This window comes from Ambystoma mexicanum, chromosome 11 (genome assembly GCF_040938575.1).
Source record: "Ambystoma mexicanum isolate Mex_15411 chromosome 11, UKY_AmexF1_1, whole genome shotgun sequence".
NCBI lineage: Eukaryota > Metazoa > Chordata > Amphibia > Caudata > Ambystomatidae > Ambystoma > Ambystoma mexicanum.
In genome coordinates, this window is record NC_090934.1 from 177,099,041 (window position 1) to 177,118,241 (window position 19,201).

Below are 19,201 nucleotides of genomic sequence, written 5' to 3' on the forward strand. Positions count from 1 at the left end.
CTACCTTTCCTCACCTTCCCCCAGCGACTCGATGTTACCCGGGCTCTGGTTCTGTCTAGACTTGACTATTGCAATATACCTTTGTTCACTCTGCGACCCCTCCAGCTAATCCAGAATAGGGCAGCAAGATTTATCCTTGGCCTCAAGCCCAGTGACCGCATCGCTCCTGAGCACAGGACAGATTAAATTAAAATCCCTCAGCATCACAACGCTGCCTAGGGCCGGGGACCACTCTATATGCATCTCTTTCTGAATAACTATCCCCTCTCTAGACATCCACGTTCCTCTGGCACCAACTCCTTGTGTGAAGTGGGTTGCTAAACCGAGAGCAGGTGGTTGATCGCTTTCCTCAGCGGGTTCCCTTTGGAACAGCCTCCCTCTTAGTCTTGAGCAGGATCTCCTTAAATTCCGGAAAAGCATCAAGACCTTGCGCTTTGCCTCTTGCTTCCCACCCTCTCTCCCCTGATAATCGCACAGTAGCTTGATTGGTGTGTAGGTCCCTTATGCATCCTTTGGGCCCTGACCTCCCACATCTAATCATCCCTGCTGCTGTATATCCTCTGCACTTGCCTCGGCTCACCCTCCACCACTGGAGGTTGCACTTGCCTTTCTTCTTAGCACTTCTCCTGCTGCTATCCATAAGCACCACAGCTCCAATCGCAGATCCCTCGCAACTTGCACATTGTGAACACTCTCAAGGCATAGTAGGTTTATCTTCCCCTCCCCATTGTCTCTTCTTATATTGTTGTATTTAACATTGGTGTAATTTCATAGTCTATCATCCCCTGTCGCCTCTCTGTTGCCCTATGGGTGCTTTGAAACAGTATTTACTTCCTGACAAGGGCCTAACAAGTGAACAATAAATGCAAATAAATACTCCTCCGTCCCATCCCCTTTCCTCCATACTGTATGGGTGTCCCTCGCTAGGGAAGGGAGACGGAACCCTTTTTACCAGATAAATCCAGTTCCCCTTTAAATTTAGATGCACACAGAGGCATGGCCTGGAAACATGCGCTCCCCTGACTCCACCCACCGGCGCCACTCCTCAGTCCTCTTTTCTACATCAACGGGAACGGACTGCTTTCACCAGCGCTCATGGGTTAGGCCTAGTAATTCCACGCGCTCTTCCCCAGAGAAGTAGCTTTTTCTTTTTGTCTTTTATTCAGATACCTCTGTCCTCTGGTGCCACTCTCCTCCCCGGTACATGTCAACGTCATCGGGCTTCAGCAGTTGTACGGCCTGCAAGGGGCTCTTCCCTACGTTTGACCCCATGCTCTTTGCCTCCACTGCCTTGGCCCTGATCACGGTTGTGGGGGTTGTACCACATGTGACGCCCTTACACTGCGCGCTCTGAAGAACCGGTTAGTTTGGTGGAGAGAGCTCTTCGGAAGGTCGCCTCCAAAGGACTTCATCAGCCACAAGTAAAGGCCCAGGGTAGGCCCACCATTTTCATACGCACCCCGCAAGGGCGATGGTCATTCTCAGGGTTCCGAGGCTTCCAGGAACGTAGGTCCATACAGCCGGACCAGTCTCCAAGCCAACACCTCCGCAAACAGCACAAGGCGGGGAATAAGGGCTTTTTTCAGTCCCCCTGCTTCAGAGGCGAAAAATGGCATGACCCGCTCATCCACATGTCTCTGGTGGGGAACAGGCTTGCCTTTCACTCTCAATGCTGGTGTGCAAGGTTCACTGACCCCTGGATCCTGTCAGTAGTGTACTCGGGCTTCCGCCTATGGCTACCTCCTTCTCTTCTCTCCTCCCCTCCGCTCCCACAGATTGGGACAGCAACTCTGTTGATGGAAATTCAATGTAGAGAGCCAGGCTGTGGAAGAAGTCCCAGCCTCCAAGAGAGTTCTGAGCTTTTATTCACAGATTTTCGCCATACACAAGAACCACCAGGCTGGCCTGAGAGTTGTTGGACCTGTCCACCCTAAACCTTTGCCTTCCTCTTCAAAAGTTCAAGATGGTTACCCCAGCACTTATTGTGAAGCCATTGTGCATGGGAGACTGGATGTGCTCTCTGGATCTGAAGTATGCATGTTTCTGATGCTTGTTAATCTGCTTAGAATCACATGCTGTGCATATGGTCCGACATCCAGTGGTAACCGTAGAGTATTGCATCTTGTCTTTCGGGGGACCGAAAGGGGACGTCGGCATAGGCGTGTCTGAAACACTATCCCTATCGGGACGTGTGTAGTACCCAAAATCCCTCACACGCCGAGGTCCCTCCGATTTTGTTTTTTTTCCGCCCTGATAACTGGTCGCCCTATAGCAGAGCTCTTCGTGAGACATTGTTTATCTTACCAAATTGTCGGTTATTCCCCGTTAAGTCACTTCGCCCATCAAGAACATCTTCGACAAAGATTGTGGGGGAATAGTCTACGGCTGTGGGTTCCGGCGCCTAAGATCCGGCGTACAGACTTCCATGTGGTCGGGCCTTCTGGCCGGCCTACACAGAGTAGGGAGAGTGGGCTCAGGGTTTGCCATACTGTTGTCTTTACTCTTTTCCACTGCTTTCCTTTTTGGTCTTGTCACCCTTCCCTTCTGCTATGGAAAGGACTCCATATAGCCCTCTGTGTAGGGTCAGATATCCGTGGAAAGACGAGCACACGTCGTGTAATGCTTGTCTCCCCCTAGAGCACGACGAGAAGCGGTGTTCGGCGTGTAAACTCCTTAAACCTAAAACCCTTAAGGCGCGCCAGTTGAAGCGGTGGGCCGCGTACGGAATGTCACGCGTGGAGCCTGCCTCCCCTGCCGCGACACCAGCCGAAAGTGACGGGGGTACATCGGAGGACCAAACGTCCAACGCAGACGTTATAGACCTTGAGGCGGACTATTCTAGGGCCGCCACGCCCGTCCCTGACCCTTCCAGGCTCGACTCCGGTCTTGCTACAGGGACCACACCCGGTGACAGGGGAGTAAAATCGCGCCGCACAAAGCACACAACCCAAGCGCCCTCCTCGATTACTTTGTCGAAGGCGAAAGCGCCCACGGATCGGTCTGATCCGAAGTCTTCACCGCATTCGCAGCAGCGCATGACTGGGCATAAGAAACATAACAAGGGCGCTACTCCTCAAACTACACACGCCGAAGTTTCAGAACAAGAAACTTCGACATATTCCAAGGTTCCTAAAGGCCCGTACAGGCCCGAAAAATACAAGTAGGCCTCTACCAGAGAAGCCAGCCGCTGGCCCTTCTGGAGCCACGGAAGACATTTTCACTGCCGACACATCATCTGAGGCGTTGTCTCACGAAGATTTGGTGACTATCCGTAAGAGCATCAATAGGATTGCTACGGCGGTGGGCCTAGCACCGGTTCCGCCCAGTTATTGGCCAATCCGCCGAAAAGTTTTCCACTGATTGGGAGGACGATCCCGAAGACTCTTACGAAGAAAGCCAGTTACCCCTCTCAAGCACCCTGAGGAGATCCTCAACGCTTTAGGACGGAGAACACGGTTCCTACTTAGCTAGGTCCATTTGGATCATCCAAGTGGACCACGGAGCAATTCAAGGGATGTATGGATCAGCTGAAGCAGTTTTTAGGGCTTCTGACCAACCTCCGCTGAAAAAAGCTCAGGTAGACCCTAACCCTCAAACACAAGATGTCCAACCCCAAGTTGACTATCAAGAAGATGTCCAGATGGACACGTATAGAGGCATCTATACAGAAGAAGAGTCTTCTTTTCTGGACAACTATGGGGAAGATCAAGGGGCAACGGACAACTGGGAGGACTCCCAGCAGAACAATCACAACTCTGATATCGTTTGCCTCGACTCTCCCCCATCCACCCCGATTCGACAAGCTTCCCCGGTGGATGATCAGATGGCTTTCAACAACATGTTGAAAAAAGCAGCAGAATTCTTTAAAATTGCCACGCTGGAAGCCCTGCCCAAACAAGATTTTGCGGAGGACATTATTAATGAAAAGCCTCCGGCAAGGCAGTCTATCCCACTCTTGAGCTCTGTAAAGATACGGCTGGCCCCTTCCTTACTCACACCCGCTCAGACTAGGGCTGTGAACCCAAGGGTCAAAACTTTTCCGACCCTCCCCCACCGACCTGCTTTACATCAAAGGACACGCAATCCCTGACTCGCTTTTGGTGACCAACACTCGCAAGAGAGCAGGGGTTCCCCTTGCCACGGGAGAGTCACCCCCGGACAAGGAGTCCAAAAGGTTGTATGCCTTAGGCAAACGGGTTACATCAGCGGCGGCCTATACGTCCGGATTGCCAATAACACATTGCTGGCAAGCTACGTCGACGCCCAATGGAACCTACTCCAGGAAGGCCTTCAAGAGGTTCCGGAACCAACCAGAGCCAAGCTTCTCGCCATTGTCTCGGAGGGCAAACCTGCCAATCAGAATGTGGTAAAGAATACCCTTGACACAGCAGGCAGGTCTCGCACAGGGTACTCTCCTAAAGAGGCACGCGTGGCTGCGCAAGTCGGGCTTTAGGCCTGAGACCCAGGCATCCATTATCAACAAACACATCGAAGAGGCCAACCTCTTCGGGAAGGTGGTAAACGATGCATTGGAGACAGCCAAGAAGGAGCACGAGACTATTAAGTCGATGCACCAAATTTCCCAGAAACCCTGTTCACAGAGGGGCAGTAATTCTCGGTGGTCCTTTCGAGGACAAGCCTGCACTGCTCAAAATAATTTAGGCACGGGCAACTTCAAGTCAACCTGCTGCAAGCCCCACTTACTACCCCCAGAGGGGTCAGAAGCGCGGAAAGAATAGAGTCAGAGGCTCCAATTCCAAAGGAGCGTCAACTTCGGGACAGAAATGACCACCAAGTCCAGGTCCCCTCCCATGTCTCCCCGGTCGGGGGGGCGATTAACATCTTTCCTCAAGGCATGGGAGGGGATAACTTCAGACCAGTGGGTCTTAAAGACGGTCACCCACGGTTACTGCGTGGAATTCGCCAGCCCTCCACAGTTCAGACCGCCGAAATATCGACGCCTTTCACCGGAACATCTGCAGATCCAAGAGGTGGAAGCGCTGCTGGGAAAGGACGCCATAGAAGCCGCCCCGATTCTTCAGGTAAACAAGGGTATCTATTCAGTGTACTTCCTTGTACCCAAAAAGGATCTCACCATGCGTCCTGTTCTAGACCTGCGCCCAGCAAACAAGTTCATAAAGCCCAAGAAGTTTTGCAAGGTAACACTGCAAGAGGTGATCCCATTGCTAAAACAGGGGGACTTGATGACAACATTGGATATGAAAGATGCATACTTTCATATTTCAATGCTGCCAGCGCACAGAAAATTCCTAAGGTTCGTGATTCAGGACAAACACTACCAGTTCAAGGTACTCCCCTTCGGCATAGCCTCGGCGCCAGGGGTGTTTACCAAGGTCCTGGCAGTGGCAGCGGCACACCTGCGCAGACTTTCAGTTCCAGTTTACCCTTACCTCGACGATTGGCTCATCACGGGGGACTATTTCGATGTTTGTTTTTCGAACACCCAAAAAACAGTAGACCTACTGTTCAGCCTGGGATTTTATATCAACGAAAAGAAATCCAGCTCAGTCCGCAGGCAAGTAAAACAGTTCCTGGGGGCTCTAATTCGTACGGAAGACGGTCTAGTCTTCCCTTCCAGCAAGAGGGTTCAGAACATGCTCTCTCAGGTTCCTCAGTATGTAGCCAGTCGAGAGGTGACGGTACGCAAAGCTATGCCTTTGCTAGGGATGATAGCGTCATGCATATACATGGTCCCCCATGCGCGGCTGTGCATGCATCCCATGCAAGAGTGGCTCAACAGCCAGTGGTGTCAGGCCAACGGACAGTGGGAAGATCTGTTAGTTGTCTTGCCAGCCCTCGTTCTCTCTCTGCAGTGGCGGTCGAGGGAGAACCTCTTGAAGGGGAAAACCTTCACCACCCCTGCAGTGGAAGCCACTCTCATGACAGACGCATCTCTCACAGGGTGGGGGCTCACCTGCTTCAACAGACAGCGCACAGAGTGTGGTCCCCTCAGGTAGCGTCCAACCATATAAACCTACTGGAGCTACTAGCAGTGTTCAAAGCATTAAAAGCCTTTCAGGAGCAACTGCAAGGGAAGACAGTGCTGGTCCTACCCGACAGCACAACAGCAATGTATTACCTGAACAAACAGGGGGGCACTCACTCTCCAGGGCTATCCAACCTGTCCCAAAACATCTGGATATGGGCTCTCAAACACAAGATGTTCCTGATATCCCAACATGTTCCAGGGGAACTCAAATCTTCTGGCAGACGTACTCAGCAGACATTTTCCTCTGCCAGAAGAGTACGAATGGCGACTGCACGAAGACATTGTATCCAACGTCTTAGCAGAATGGGGGTTTCCAGAGATCGACCTGTTTGCTACTCAGGAGAACGCCCAATGCCAAGATTACACCTCCAGGTACCCCCAGAACCGATCCAAGGGGAACGGTCTCTTCATAACTTGGTCGGGGAAATTTGTCTATGCTTTTCCCCCTCCCCCCGACTCCCCTTCTGAACAAGATAGTACACAAGATGCACCAGTAACCAGTCATCATAATTCTGGTGGCTCCCATGTGGGCCCGCCAACCTTGGTTCGCGCACCTGATGGAAATGTCCCTCTCCCCACCAGTCAAGCTGCCCTGTCCGTACAACATGTTGTCTCAGGACAGGGGGGAGACTCTGCACCCATGCCCACAAACTCTGAATTTAGCAGCCTGGCTCCTCAGGTCATAGAATTTGGACATCTGCAACTCCCTCCGAGGGAGGCAAGAAAGCCTAACACACGTTATTGCTATGCGAGCAAATGGAAACGTTTTGTCATCTGGTGCATTTCCAAAGGCGTCAATCCCACCGATTGCTCGCCTCCACACATTGTGTTATATCTAACCCATCTGTTGGACTCTGGGTTAGTCTTCAATCCCTTAAAGGTTCATCTAGCAGCGTTGTCAGCCTACACCACGTCACAGCAGAAGGTGTCATGGTGGAAAATACCTGTGATTAAAGCCTTTATAGAAGGGGTTAAAAGAATGTATCCCCCCATCACTCACCCAGCCCCTGGGTGGGATCTAAATGTGGTTTTAACTAGGCTCATGGCAACCCCTTTTGAACCTATGCATAAAGCTAGTCTGAAAGACCTGACTTACAAGACAGCCTTTCTATTAGCTATCACTTCTATCAGAAGAGTTAGCGAACTACAGGCCCTCTCGGTTTTGGACCCCTTTGTTACAGTCCACAAAGATAAGGTAGTTCTGCGCACTCATCCCAGATTTGAGCCGAAATGTATTTCGAAGTTCCATGTGAACCAGTCAATCGAACTACCCACGTTCTTCCAGAGACCTACTAACATGGCCGAAAGAAGCCTTCACACACTAGATGTGCGCAGGACAGTCATGTTCTACATGGATAGAACTAAACCACTGAGGAAAACTAACCAACTCTTTGTTTCAGTGGCAGCTGGTAGAGTACTGCATCCTGTCTCTAAATCAGCAATATCAAGGTGGATTGTCAAATGCCTTCACACTATGTTACACTCTTGCAAAGAGAGAACTGCCCTTCAAGCCTAGAGCACATTCTACTCTAGGCACTGTGGCATCCATAGCATTCATTGCAAATGTTCCCCTTGAGTCCATTTGCAAAGAGGCAACCTGGAGTTCTGTACACACCTTTACAAAACACTGTTGCTTAGACACTCATTCTAGGTCTGATTCTCAGGTGGGACAAGCAGTACTAAGACATCTTTTTTCTACTGTTCCTTCTCACAACCCACCTCCAACTCCGGGTACTGTTCGCTAGTCTATGCACAGCATGTGATTCTAAGCAGATTAACAAGCATCAGAAGACATGCATTACTTACCGTGAAAGCATTTCTGATGATTGTATCTGCTTAGATTCACATGGGCCCTCCCTGCTCGGGGTGGAAGGAACATAGACTTCTTACTACTTTCTCTCTTCATGTACTCACTCACTATAGCCTTGGGCTCCCTCATGGCAGAATAAATACAATCGGAGGGACCTTGGCGCGTGATGGATTTTGGGCACTACACACGTCACGATAGGGATAGTGTTTCAGACACGCCTATGCCGACGTCCCCTTTCGGTCCCTCGGAAGACCAGATGCAATACTCCGCGGTTAGCACTGGATGTCGGACCTTATGCACAGCATGTGAATCTAAGCAGATACAATCATCAGAAATGCTTTTACAGTAAGTAATGCATGTCTTACACATCCCGATCTGGCACCCCACTGGTCCTCTGAGTTTCAGGATCATGGGGTTACATTTCCAATACAAGGTTCTACCATTTGGCCTCAGTTCGGCCCCCATGAGCTTCACAAGACTAATGAACGTCGTGGCGGTCCTCCTCAGAGCCCAGGGTCACCACCTCTACCCATACTTAGACGACTGGCTGGTTAGAGCAAGGTTCCCGGAGGTGGTACACAACACCTCCTCGACCATCATGAATACTCTACACAATTTGGGATTCTCCATCAATCTCAAGAAGTCACAGCTGCAGCCTGCCTATGCAGAATCTAACATTCCTGGGCCTCATCTGGGATCCTGGCTCAGAGTTTTTCCTTTGGAGGACAAGATCACAGCTATCAAGAGGACCAAGTGGTGTTTTCTCCACAGAGCAGTGACCTCGGCATGGTGGTACCAACACCTCTTGGCCACCGTGGCGACATGTCTCCTGGCAGTGCCGTACACGAGGCTCAAAATGAGACTACAGCTGCACTTTGCAGCCTCCTGGAGTCAGGAGAGGGGTTCCCGAGCAGAACTGGTCAGCATTCCACTCCATCTATACCAAGACCTACTCTGGTGGAACACAGATTGCAACTTGCGGATACGCAAGCCCTTCGGGCTGCCGGTATCGCAGGCTACCATTAGCACAGACTCGTCTCTGGAGGGCTGGGGAGCCATCCTAGACAGCCAGTGTCCATGGAGTTTGGTCCATTCAGGAGCAGGCGGCACACATCAACTGGCTCGTTCTCAAAGCCTTCCTTTTAATGATCAGTGGCAAGACGATCCTCATTCAGATGGACAGCTCCACCAGCATGTACTACATCAATAAGCACGGTGTTACCAGGTCTCCTTCCCTATGCACTCTGGCAGTCAGCATTTGTGAATGGGCCCTGGAGAACAACATGCACTTGACTGCAATCCACCAACCGGGGGAGTCCAACCTGGAGGCGGCCAGGCTCAGTAGGCTGGGTGCGGACAACTACGAGTGGCAGTTTAACAAACCGGTCCTACAAGGGTTTTTCAACAGATAGGGGCATCCTCAGGTGGATCTCTTTGCCACCTGGTACAACAGGAGGTGCCCTCATTTTGCGTCCTGGCAGGGATAGGGCTGGGGCTCTCTGGGCAATGCGATGCAGATCCAATGGAACAACATACACTTGTATGCCTTCCCTCCCACTGCCCTGGTGCACACGGTAATTTGCAAGATCATGGATGTCTGGCACCTACGTATCATCCTGATAGCTCTGTGGTGGTCCGCAAGACCATGAACTACTCAGCCTGTCGGAGCAGACCTTGGTGCACCTGTCACTGGCTCCAGCTCCCCTACTGTCACAACAGAGAGGCACTGTCAACCACCCCGCCCCCCCTGAAGCTAGCCCTCCCAGCATGGTACCTGAACAAGTCACACTAAGGGATCTAAGTCTGTCACAGGATAAAATAGACATTATACAGGGCGCTAGGAGCCATGTCACATGCTACTAGGAGCCCGTACAAAAGCAAGTGGACTACATTCTGTCACTGGGCTGAATGAAAGGAGGTTGATCCATTGATCTGCACGTTGGACGACGTCCTATCTTTCTCTGCACACCTTGCTCACTCAGGGTGCAGGTGGACCCTTGTGGTACCTATCTGGCGGCGATAGTAGCCTACCGGAACTCTGAGGAGGAGCTTTTTTCATCCTCTAACCCGGTGGTTAAGACACCTGGCGGGCCTCATCAGGCTCTAACCACCTATCAAGAGGCCACACCCAGTGTGAGACCTCAATGTGGTATTGGGCGCCCTGGCCTATAAACCTTTTGAACCTATGGCGTCCGGACATCAGGCTAGTCACCGTTAAGTTGGCCCTACTGGTGGGTCTTACATCTGCACAAAGGGTCAGTGAAATCCAGGCTCTGGTGTCTTCAGAGCCTTATACTTCTTTTTCATAAGGAGAAGGTGGTGATTAGAACTCGCCCTGCATTTTTACCTAAGGTGGTCTCCTCATTTCACCTGAATGCTATCTGTTCTTCCCGGACCCTAAGGACAAAGCTCAGAGAGTTCTCCCCTATCTAGACGGCAGGCGTGCTCTAAAATTCTACCAGGACAGAACCAGGAGTTTCCGAAAATCAGATGCTCTGACACTTTCGGTGGGTCAAAGCCCTACTATCAGGCTTCCAAGGCCTCCATAGCAAGTTGGATGGTTACTGTCATCAAGGAGACCTACGAAGGGTAGACCAAGCCTCTCCTGGCAAACATGCATGCCCATGCTATCCGAGCCAAAGCCACGGCTGTGGCATTCCAGATACACGTTCCGTGGCAAGTCATCAGCAAGGCGCTACATGGGCTATGCCCTCTGCCTTCTGCAAGCACTACTGCTCCAGATCGGACGCAGCGTTTGGTCAGGCAGTTTTAAGGAACTTGTTTTCCTAGGAGGGGCAACTATCCACCCTGGGGCTACATTCAGTTTTAATCACCCATACAGTATGGAGGAAAGGGGATGTAGGAGTAATTACAAATTACTCACTGTAGTGACTAACGTACTCCTAGTTCACTTGCCTCCATACGTCCCACCATCCTCCCTCACCCCACCCCTAATAATCTAGTGTAATTAGGCAATGGTAATATTGTCGACGCGTCAAAGGGGACTGTGGAGTGGCGCCGGTGGGTGCAGTCTTTCTTTAGTTGAACATTAGCCAAATTCACTTTGAAACCTGGGGAAGGGAACTCACCCAGGATATTGGAAAGTCATTACAAAACTGAATGCTGTTCATCTTCCATTGCCATATATTTTCTTAGTGTATTTGTATTGTGTGAGGGCCAGATAACCTGTGTTAATGTGTTTCCCTTTAGCTTTGGGTGGGGCAGGGAAATCCTCATCAGAACAAGGATGGTGAGACATTTTACTTTATTTTGATAATAAAATGGCATGCTTTGATCAGTCATCACAGTTGTCCGCCTCGCATTACTGACTCCTCACATCAGACATTGGGATATCCCTGATTAATGACAAGGGATACCCATCTTTGCAGGTTGTCATTCAAATGTTGATAATCAATATGCTGTTGGAGATTTCCTTCTTTCTTCCAGACGAAGAACAATGGGGTTATTGCTGAAGAACAGAAAAGGGATTATGTAACTCTTAGCCAGACAGTCCTCTATGTACTTCTGTAAGACCTAAAGTTCATGTCCAGTGAGGGGAGTATATTTGGCCGTAAGGTGATTAGGTGCAAGTTTGATTTTATCTCTCACTGTGGTGGCAAAGGAAGCAGCTCTGGGTCAGAGAATATGGTATGGAAGTTGTGGTACTCTTAAGGTACACCCAGTAGGGCACATAACCGATGGACCAGGTCGTTTTCCCAATCTTTGGTTTGTCCAGAAATTGCAGGGCTGAGCTGAACAACAGTCTGACTAGCATATAAGAGTTTGTGTGGCCCAGTTTAATGGCTTGTGATGCATCAACCACGAAAGGCCCAGGACTATGGATTAGGAAGGTGGTCTGAATAATGACCAGAGCTATTTCCTCCATGTGTTGATCGATCGATAAACATAGAGCGGATGTTTGTCGATGTAGACGGTCCAGAGGAGAGGGGGTGCCATCAATTACTTCGACCCTTTGTCAGCACCATCTTTTCCTTTAACGTTATCCAGGTTTTTCTTCCCAACACTGAATCAATGTAATTGGCTGATGCACCTGAATCTAAAAGGCCAAAGGCATGACTGTGAGGAAGTCCATTCGACCTGGACGTAAAATACAAATGGACATGCAGTGGGCATGGGAGTGGAAGACCGTCACGAGCTTCAGGGTTTGTTCGCTTCCCAACCATCAAGTCCATCAGTTTCCGCTGTCTTTGGAGGCTGTAGTGGACAAGATCCCAGGTAATACCCAGATCCACCGCATTGCAGGCATAAACTAAGAGAACATCATTGTTTCTTTTTGGCCTCAGTGAGGGGGTGCATGGTGCGTTCCCGGCTGCATAGTTTCCCCAGGACTGTCTTCTGCATGTGGAATTGGCTAGGCTGAAGACTTATTTAAGCCTGTGATCCCTGCTCTGTTCTCATTTCCCAGCACTTTTCAGCCGAGCGAAGGTGAATTCTGATGACTTGGTAAATGAGCCATGGAGATAGGCTGGTTCGGGTTAATGAACCATCTTGTCCTTATATTTCTGCGTTAGTCTTCAACGAAACATGGTTCTCTGGGTAATCTCTAGTCACTGATAGTAAGTAGCTAACTAGCAAAATCATCTAATCTATTTCACAATGTCATGTGGTCCCTCTTTGATGTCCACCACCATTGTACATATGCCCCCCCTTAGGTTTATGTATATTCCTCATTGTATATTAAGCCCCAATTATTATTTCCTGTATTTTCCTTATTGTATATTAATGTACAGCAATGTAACCAAGCTGAGAATATTCTTTTTGCCTTTCTGCACCCTGGTATGCTCGGGTCTGGTGCACACTATAAATATTAAAACAAACGAACAAACCAACCATCTGGTTCTGGGCTTTTGACATCAGATTTCGGGACCGGAACACCTCCCAAAAAGTTTGTTTAGAACAAGTGCAGTCGACTGATTAGGGAGCGGCCCAGGCAAAGGCACTTCTGGTTAGGTGACTCAGTATGTACCATGTTTGCACCTTGCCATGGGTGAAATGGGGTGGTCTGAGCAGAAACTGAATTTTACAATGGTTGCACAATTCTGAGAGCTTCCTAGGATTCCCATCAAATTTCATGGTTGTAGAATGTGCCATGGTGTTTTCCATGGCTGTAGAGGCACACTCTGGGTCATGGGATCCCTCAGGGTGATGATATCCTGATTTAAAGTAGCTACTTCAAGCCATAGTGCTTCGAGATAATCATGCAGTGCTTGCATCAATTGGTGCAGGAGGCAGGCACACCCTGACTGATGAAGATGCTTAACAATCAGATGGGGTGTACACTTTTCTAAGTATGATGGTCTGATTTCTAAATCATGGAATACCTCTTATAAAACCACCCCATTTAGTTCGGACCCAGATTCTGAGAGCGATACCACTAACATTTCTGAAGCTGACTCAGATAGAACCGACTCTGCTGCAATTAGTGGACAGGATTTTTTTTTTTTAGAGCAAATCGGACGTTTCAAGAAGGGCAGCCAACGGAATATCAATACAAAACAAGTCAGATATTGCAATCCTCTCATATCAAATATTTCAACACCAAATGTCACACCAGGGGGATTAGGGGTGGGGGGCGGCGGAAGCGGCAGCTCGGACGAAGCCTCTGGTCGATCTGGAATTCTGACAAGGTCCAATGCCAAGAAACAACAAGCCAAATGAGGACACCTAATTTGGTTGTTAATCTGCCTGATCGAATTTTGGATGAGAATGAAATCATGATACTTAATAAAGGATTGACGTTTGCACCAACTTCAAATACTGATTTTGTGAATGTTCAGGTGGACCTGTTTAAATTTGTCAGAAAACTTAAATTAAAAAAATTCTTTGCAACCCATGTTCGAATGTATGTGCCTATATATCCGTGCTAACATTATATGTGTATTTGGTACTATAGCTTTCTGATTGTTAACATTACACTAACACATGTTCATGGCAGTGCACGTTTGACTACACTCACAACCAATTTGGAGTAACTCATTTACCCTGTGGTCTTCTATGCCATGACGGATAAAGGTGCCAACCTCCCCACGTGACTGGTAAGTGTGGGGGGAGGGGCTGCACATGCTATCTTCAGCTACAAAAGGCAATATTGCTACACAGGACGTAGTGTAAATTGTATTTTTGCCTTTGATACAATGATCTAATGTTCTCGTCTCAAGCAACGCAGGCCCATTAATGTTTTTAAGATGCCAGGTTACAGAACCACTGCTGATGTGGATAGAAGCTCAGCATTGATAGGACATGTAATCTGAAATCGTGAGCAATACAGATTCCCAATACCTTCCATCAACATCAACTGGTATTGGCCGTTTCTGAATAATAAACATCTGGTTCCTGTTCACGGGATGTGTATAGCATGCTTGATGGATGGCGGCATGACGATTTTGGTTTTTTCCACCGCAATTAATCATAAACTGTGGCCCACGTGTACAGCAGTTTTTCCTGCATGGCAACATCACTTTAATGTTCAACTCATTTCCAGGTGGTTTGACTGGGTGGAATACCAAATCTTATGGAAGTGATGGGGCCACATTTTGCATTCATCAATTGGGATAACATGCTAAAGGACCTTTTTATCTAATTAACCATTGCAGTCAAGTGACATACGTTACGGTCAGTACTATTAATGCACCGCTAGACTGCTTGTCCAGTTAGCATAGCAGTTCCAGCCCCCATTGGCCCCTGCTCACCCTTTCCGGGGGGCAGGGGGAGTCAGACAACAGACCATAACATTACTACCCAGATAATACATAGACAATTGATGTACATTTGGAAACAAAAAGGTCACATTTATTGGAGCATACACTATACGGGGGCAGTCCAAGCCCTAGACGACGTCATGGTTCACGACCATAGACTTCTAAAGGTAGCCCAAGCAGGGCAATGTCAGAGTTCTGAATGTTTCCGCTGTCCTCTTGCCGCCCACAGCTTTAGCAAGGCAGTGGACATCTGCTTCATATTGTACTGCGTGCAGTACTTCTTCCTCGGGCCACTGAATATTGGTAAGGAATCTCAAATGTCCCTAAGGGACTCAGTGCCGATCGTCTGAATTTGGCTTGAGTGCGGCCATCGGGAAACCGCTGTGTCACACTCCTCCCCGGCTAGGACTGCCCCGAACTCCGCTTGTGACAGAAATGTAACAATTAATACATGATAAAGGAAAAACTAGCAAAAACGCATTTACAAACGTACACCTAGAAATCCGCTGAAACAAAATTACATATTCACGCATCTTGAACCAACTGCTATCTCTAGGGATACAATTTGCCACCTACACCTATTTCGATACTGATTTACATCTGGCGCAGACAGTAGCACACCCATAATCAACATTGCCTCGTGACTTACGACCTCGGGATCCGATGAAAACAGGATTAATGGCTGTAGATAGTGTTTTTAATATTGATGTGCTGTCAAGGCCATAGTGAACCTACCTACTCGCTTACTCCTGTGGGATCCCTGCCTGTTGTAACCAGCCAGAAAGATGAGGGTGGGTGGGACTTCAGGTGGGGGGAGGGGAGGCTGGAAAGAGGCTGAGCTGCCAGTCACACCCCCACCCCCGCCTTATATCCCATCCCCAGGCGCGCACCGGATGTGTGAGCCCTGGAGATGCCCCTTCCTCCTAGAGAGGAAAGGTGGGGGATCCCAGCACAAGGGAGGGCGTGGCCAGAGGAGTGGCCCGCTATGCGGGCTGTATCTCTAGCGCCCCCTGCGGGGCCTTGGACATCCCCTGAACCTCATGTTTTCGTACCCTGGTCAGTGCAGCAGCTTTGGTCAGAAATTGAAACATGCTTGCGTGTGACGGTATTTTCGTAAAGTCTTCCTGCATTGCACTCTATCACAGAAAAACTGCTTGATGTTGATCGGTTTGTAGTTCTGTTTTTACATTTTCGCAACGGTCACTTAACATGTTGGGAGTCATTTTGCATAGATAAATGTGCACGTTTTTGCCATCTGATTTTTATTAGCGTATGCCAATGATATTCCCACGCAGTACAGTACATTTAAATGATTGCTTCTGTTGTATACAACATTTCTTTATTAGGCACTAGCTTGAAAAGAAAACAAAATACATATTCTGCACCTGTGTTAGATGGGTTATGTAATGTCATGATACACAAGAATGATGAACATGTACATTTGTGTTTTAGGAGTATGATGAGTTGGCAGAAATTCAAGCAAAGCTCGAAGAGAAACTCCAAGAACTTGAAGCCAATCCACCAAGGTAAAACTCGAGACTTGGGTACACTGTACTTGACAGCTGGTGTGAATGAAACGTTATTGAATTTTCGATATCCAACAATTTGTGGAAATTCCTAAAGTAGCAATTTGCTGTACTTTGCTTTTCATTTTAATAATTGGCATGCAGGTCTTGCAGTAATTTCCCCCGTCCCAATCGAAAATTAGCTAATTTACCATTCCTTCAGTGTTTGGTGTTAATGCATAAACAAGGTTTGAATATTTGGGGAGCCGCACGCCTTCACCACTTTATTAGATTGTTTAGGGAGGTTCATGATTGGTTTGAAACATTTTAGCAACCCATTGTCTGCTGTTTTACCCTATAAAGAAAGGTCCCTATCTCAGCTGAGGGCTGGTTCATCGTTCTCGGGCTCTGGTCAGTGTCAGGGTGTTAATTGGTGATAGACAATAGTCATAGTTTTAGCCATGGTTATGCTTGATCAACCTGACATAAATTCTCAAGGACGTTTATTGCAACCCAATGCTGAATGTCTTTTGTGTAAGATTTGATGTGCTAAATTGGAAATTGATTTTGCCAGAGATATTAGGTTATTGTGTCATTGGGCAGTCTTAGCTTTCTGTAAGGAACTGAAAGAAAGATTTCTAAGAGCACTTTCTTGTGCACTGTAACACCCATTGCATCCTTTTGGAGAGTTCATTACTGCAGAATTAATATACACACATAAGAATCAGTAGCTACTCAAATTATTAATAGCAACATTTTTCCACCAGATTTATATTCATTGATTTTTATGTTGCACCCACCCGTTGAGCCATTCTGGTGCACACATCAATAACTATCAGAACTCAGCAAATCCTGCCCAAGTGGACTGCAACTACCGGATTCAAAACTTTCTATTTAAATCCACATCTTCTAAAAATGAGAAAACACATGGTCATTTTATCATGTGTTGCCAAATGCATCATATTAAACATTTCAAGTGTCAGTGTGCTAACATGCCTCCTAATCAGTAGCATTTTGCACCTGTACTGTATTGTCATATTTAAACATATGTTCCTATATCAACGAGAAATCAAGTGGGCTGCAGTTAAACATTCCAACAACATGTGCATGGATAGCTGAGTTCTGATACAAGAATATTTGTCTGAGTGCAGTGTTATCAGCATTGCACTGTGTTTTGTCTGCCCACTCGGGCACCATTTTTGGGATAATTTTTTGATTGAGACGGGCTTTGTGCTGATGCGAGTCTCTTGGTTTTAAAAAGGTTACAGTGGAAGAACCGTGGCCGTGCAGGATGCACTGCATCGGTTGAAATTCTAGTAGAGAGATTATATCTTTTTGGGCTATATTGAAGATAAATATAGACATTCACAAATAAAAACAGAATGCTTGAACTATGGTATATAAACACCAATATTGAAAAACATGGAATGTGCTAAGTTGAGCCTAACCAATATTTGTGTGACTAGCTCAAAATGGCGGCTCTATTTTACTTCATTGGAGATGCACACCTACAGGTCACAGGACAGTAATGTTTTTGAATTCTGTTTCCTGTTTGTGCAAGTTAGAAAACAGCCCTTGAGCTTTAGGCTGCAAAACTAGCCTGACAAAGTCCCCGTGAAGGGATTGAACACGTGCCACTACTACAGTGCTTTTGACACTTGTAACCAGTTCTGTAAATCCATGCTAACTTTCATTATTTTAAAAGAGGTTTTATCTTAAATAAAAGTTCAGTTTTAGCACCATTTCTTGGATTAAGTGCTTGTACTTTCTGTAGCTGTGTGTAGTAGTGGGTGCTGTTTATTGAGTTATTGAGCTACTGTCTTCACCCAACACAGCAGTGTTTGTGTGTGTATATATATATATATATATATATATATATATATATATATATATATATATATATTTCTGAGGCTTGTTGAATCTGCTTAGATCACATGCTGTGCATAGGTCGACATCTAGTGGAATTTGCAGAGTATTACAGTTTGTTTTTCGAAACTCGAAATGGGCGTCGACACAGGGCGTGCGTGCCAGTAATACTATCCCTAGTGTGACGTCCACTGTACCCATGATCCCTCACGCGTGTAGGACCCTCAGATTGTTTTTTTCTGACATACTGGTCGGAAGCATTCAGCGGAGTTCCCTGGCATTAGCCATACTTTGAAAAATATTGTTATATTTCCCCCCTTTTTTCTCCACCCTAACGTCGAGCCACCGAAATTCAACACTCTACGCCGAAACGGAGAAGAAGGCGACCGTCGTGAGCTTCACGACAGAGTGGGCCTTGGAAGGCCTCTGGCCTCGGCCCTACAAGTAGGGAGAGTTGGGGGTGGACATACTCTACACTCTTATATATTCTCTTATATATATTCCTACACTTACCGGCCCGCTGCCTCAAGGTGAGTATGGAGGGTACCCCTTTCCAATTTTGCCCAAAGTGCAACCGCAAGTATCCTTGGGTTGACAGACACGCCACGTGCAATCTCTGCTTGCCAAGGGATCACCCCGAGGCAAATTGCAGAGCATGTAGTAGGTTCAAACCTAAAACACTAAAAAAGACCATTCCACCAAGCATTGGGCCCACCACGCCAGGCGTCAAGAGGCCATGGCCGCAGAGGGTGCCTTCAGCGATGCCGTACTTTCGGACGGCGAGGGCAACACAGCGTCGAAAGACAGCCAGGCGCAGGTCCCCGACCTCGGAAGGTCGTCCAGCAGGGCGGCTATGAGGAAGACCCCCGGCGACGTAAGCGCAACCCACAACACTTCCAAACACACAAAGTCCCACCGAGACTCGACGCGCATGTCGAGCTCTCGGAAAGAGGCACATAGGGAACGGTCCGATCTAGATCGCCGCATGACGCCAGGCAATCATCCACTATTGCCAAAAGTGCCTCGCTCCCCAAGGTAACCGAGGTTCGATCGTCGGAAGATGAAAGCGACCTCTATCCCCAGACCGCACTCCAGGAGTCGGCGTCAGTACAAGTAACGCCCATTCCCGAATCCCAACCTACACAGTCGAAGGATAGTAACACCACTACCGAAGTTCGACGCCAGGCGTCGAAAAGCTCCGAAGGCCCAAAGAAGCAGGGCAAACGCTCTTCCAGCCACGGGGAGGGGGTAAAAACAGAGGAAGCAGTCTCAGCCTACTTCCACACCGCTG

At 48.1% G+C, this 19,201-nt stretch overlaps 1 protein-coding gene across 2 annotated transcripts in view; it reads left to right on the forward strand.

Annotated features, from left to right (window-relative positions):
- KDM1A (lysine demethylase 1A) overlaps positions 1-19,201 on the forward strand; it is a 1,518,024-nt gene that overhangs the window by 911,869 nt on the left and 586,954 nt on the right. For both annotated transcript variants that reach the window (XM_069622738.1, XM_069622739.1), the window contains exon 12: positions 15,992-16,065. In XM_069622738.1, the coding sequence (XP_069478839.1) occupies positions 15,992-16,065 (74 nt within the window). The remainder of the gene's footprint in view (positions 1-15,991; positions 16,066-19,201) is intronic.